The sequence below is a fragment of the Zingiber officinale genome, chromosome 8A, assembly GCF_018446385.1.
Source record: "Zingiber officinale cultivar Zhangliang chromosome 8A, Zo_v1.1, whole genome shotgun sequence".
Taxonomy (NCBI): domain Eukaryota; kingdom Viridiplantae; phylum Streptophyta; class Magnoliopsida; order Zingiberales; family Zingiberaceae; genus Zingiber; species Zingiber officinale.
In genome coordinates, this window is record NC_056000.1 from 82,243,498 (window position 1) to 82,246,750 (window position 3,253).

At 35.6% G+C, this 3,253-nt stretch overlaps 1 protein-coding gene across 1 annotated transcript; it reads left to right on the forward strand.

Annotated features, from left to right (window-relative positions):
• Positions 1–2,417, forward strand: LOC122011023 (zinc finger CCCH domain-containing protein 17-like). Its single transcript, XM_042567471.1, has 10 exons — positions 1–456; positions 608–706; positions 873–968; positions 1,084–1,173; positions 1,287–1,388; positions 1,483–1,632; positions 1,723–1,842; positions 1,944–2,006; positions 2,096–2,193; positions 2,294–2,417. Exons 1-10 carry the CDS (start codon positions 1–3, stop codon positions 2,415–2,417), a joined length of 1,398 nt encoding a protein of 465 aa, XP_042423405.1.
• The last annotated feature ends 836 nt before the right edge of the window (positions 2,418–3,253 follow it).

The following is a 3,253-nucleotide window of genomic DNA, read 5'->3' on the forward strand; positions in this document are numbered from 1 at the left end:
ATGGAATCGTGTGTTCTCCTTCGCAACAAGAGGGTGGTTCTTCAGAAACCGCCGGTGGCGGTCCCTTGCGTCTTCTGGCGCGCGGGTCGATGCAACCGTCGACCTTGTCGTTTCCTCCACGCCGAACAGCCCCCATCTGCTCCGGAGAAAAACACGAAGCGCAATCTGCAGACCCCGTTGTCATCTCCGGCAACAAACGCCAAGCGCAATCTGCAGACCCCGTTGTCATCTCCGGCAACAAACGCCAAGCGCAATCTGCAGCCCCCGTTTGCTCCGGCAACAAAGGGCAAGCACAACCTGCAGCCTCCCTCTGCTCCGGTGACAAACGACAAGACCGATCTCGCATGGAGGGGAGAGAATACTGCTTCCTCCGTTGTTTCGCCGCATGCTTCCTCCGGAGCCAACCTCTCTACTGTTGAGAGACCGAGACCTGTTGAGTCATTAACCGACGAGATAGTCGCCGACACAGCCCAGCGAATCAGCAGGTCATCATCTCGGTTTTTATTTATTTATTTATTTATTTATTATTATTATTATTATTATTATTTGTTCAAATTCAATTATATTGTTGTTCATTTAATTATATCTTATTATTCTGATGTAGCAGGTCATCGCTGATGATAAGAATAAGATCGCCGCTGACAGGGACACGGTTCGTAACGAGAGCAATTGCTCTCTTCTGGCCACGCTCCGGGGGCATCAACAGGTGATAATTACCGATATAATAATATTTTTTTTAAAAAAAAATTGTTTGAATTTTATAAATTCTTTAGTCATTTAATTTGTTCTTTAATTAATTGTTTCATGAATTCTTATTCATTTAATTAATTCTAGCTCGTTTTTATTAATTGATTTGGTGATGGAATTAACAGGCCATATCTGGGATCGCATTAGCATCCGATACAAACAGATTGCTCCTAGGAAGCAAAGATGGAACCATCAGCGTCTGGGATTCACTCACCGGACAGGTTAATTAATTAATTTTATGGAATTTAATTAAAATATATAAATTCTGTTTAACATGATTAATTAACTACCTCTTTAATTAATTTGTTTACCTAAAAATCATTAAACATTTTCCAGCGTGTTCGTGTAAACATTATGGGTGCTGAAGTTGGAGCCCTCCTCACTGAGCAACATTGGAGCTTTATGGGCGTCTTCGATTCTTTCCAAGTGAGAACTTCTGACTCATATATATTTATTTATTTATTTTCACATTTCATTAAATTGTTTTCGTTTAATGACTTACTAATTGATCTTATTTTAATTAATTAATTTATTGACAGGCCTACAATTCACATACCAAAACTCAGTATATAATCGAAGAGCTTGGAGGACAAGTTCATGCTATAGCTGCTTCGAATGGATTCGTTTTTGCTGGTATCCAGGTATATATATATTATTTTTAATCACGTTTTAATATTAAATTATTTGATGTGACTTTTCATGCAATAAATCTCATTTTTGTATTTATTGTTACAGGATGGCTCCATTTTGGCTTGGCAATTCAATTCAGAAGAATTAATTACAGAACAGCCGATGGCATCTCTCGATGGGCATCTACTTCCAGTAGTGTCACTGCTAGTGCATGAAGATAAACTCTATTCCGGTTCTATGGATCACACAATTAAGGTAATATTATTATTATTTTTATTTTTATTAAATGTTCGAATAATGCATGGTCATTTTATAATTAATCCCTTTATTTTTACTTGACTTCAGGTGTGGGATCTCACTTCGTTACAATGCATACAAACAATTAATGGTCATACATCATCAGTGATGTCGCTGCTTTCATGGGGACCGTATATCCTATCTTGCTCTCTTGATAACTCAATAAAAGTTAGTAGTATATTCCTTGCTTTATTGTTTCATTTATTATATTGTACATGATTTAATATTAACATTTATTTATAATAATCATTTAATTTTTCTTTGTACAGATTTGGGCCACTTCCGAAGGAAGTCAACAGTTGCAACTAGTTTATACACATCAAGAAAATAATGTGAGTAATTTTTAATATTCCCACTAGCTAGCTAGTTTTAATATTCTAGTGATCGTTATTTCACCTTCAATTACTTTTTGTTTCTTCAGGGCGTGATTTCTCTTTGCGGCATTAGCGATGCTAATGCTAAGTCAGTATTGATATGTGCACGCAGTGACCGTTCCATTTGTCTCTATGATTTGCCATCGTATGTGCTAATTTAAGATTGATTTATCGTCATGTTTATTCTTTTGAAATTATGAGAGAATCGATAAGCATGATCTTTAATCTTTGGTCTTGTTTTGCAGATTCACGCAGAGGGGCCAAATTCACTTTAGTGAGGAGTTGAAGGTGGTCAAAAGTGACCCTAGTGGTTTATTCTTTACTGGCGATGCCACTGGAGAGCTCAGAGTCTGGAGCTTGTCCGGCTGAATTGTTTCCTTCTCTACTTGAGACATTAATTGTTGTACTGGAAACATTTTGTTAATATATATAAACATTCTTTTTTTCATTACTTAGCTTGTAATTTTCACTCTGTGTATATATATACTTATCATTGTATTTGTAGTTGATACATGAATTCTCTTGCTCAAGACATTCAACATGCTCGGCTTATGTATTCAACTGGTTATCTATGAGGGAGATGTTGTTAGTTTTATTTGGCTTTCACTGTTAGCAGATGAAGAGCATAAAAATAAAATTATAACACTCTAGATGGAGAAAACTATTTCTTCTTATTTTCTTCATCTCTAAATTATTAAATACATAGGATATTTATAGAGAGTACCCAAGATGTATCTACATAAATACATGAACCAATATTAAATGACCTACATGCATCATCCAAAGAGTCATTCATGAATCTTTCAATATTCATGCACATAATATTAAATAAATTTAATTCTGATTTATATTTTTAACATACCTTCTTAAATCAGATTCATTACTCCAAGCAAAAAAAGAAGTTTCTTGAAAACATCAAATTTCAATGGTCGGTAACTTGATCTTTTGACTTCACGTATTCAAGCTTCACTTCTTCCTTCGATATACAATCTCGAATAAAATGATGCCTTGTATCAATATGCTTGCTTCTTTCATGAAACACTAGATTCTTGGCCAATGCAATTACAGATTTATTATCAACATAAATCTCCGTCGGATCTTCTTGTGACAGATTCAATTCTTTCAACAAACTTCTTAACCAAATAGCATGACAAACACAAGAAAACAGCTACATACTCCGCCTCACAAGTAGAAGGAGTCACAAT

Excerpts from the sequence above, each read along its gene's own strand:
- LOC122011023 (XM_042567471.1), top strand. The coding sequence starts at position 1 with ATGGAATCGTGTGTTCTCCTTCGCAACAAGAGGGTGGTTCTTCAGAAA. Across the intron at positions 1,633-1,722 it reads CTATGGATCACACAATTAAG|GTGTGGGATCTCACTTCGTT; the intron begins GTAATATTATTA and ends ACTTGACTTCAG. Across the intron at positions 2,194-2,293 it reads TGTCTCTATGATTTGCCATC|ATTCACGCAGAGGGGCCAAA; the intron begins GTATGTGCTAAT and ends CTTGTTTTGCAG.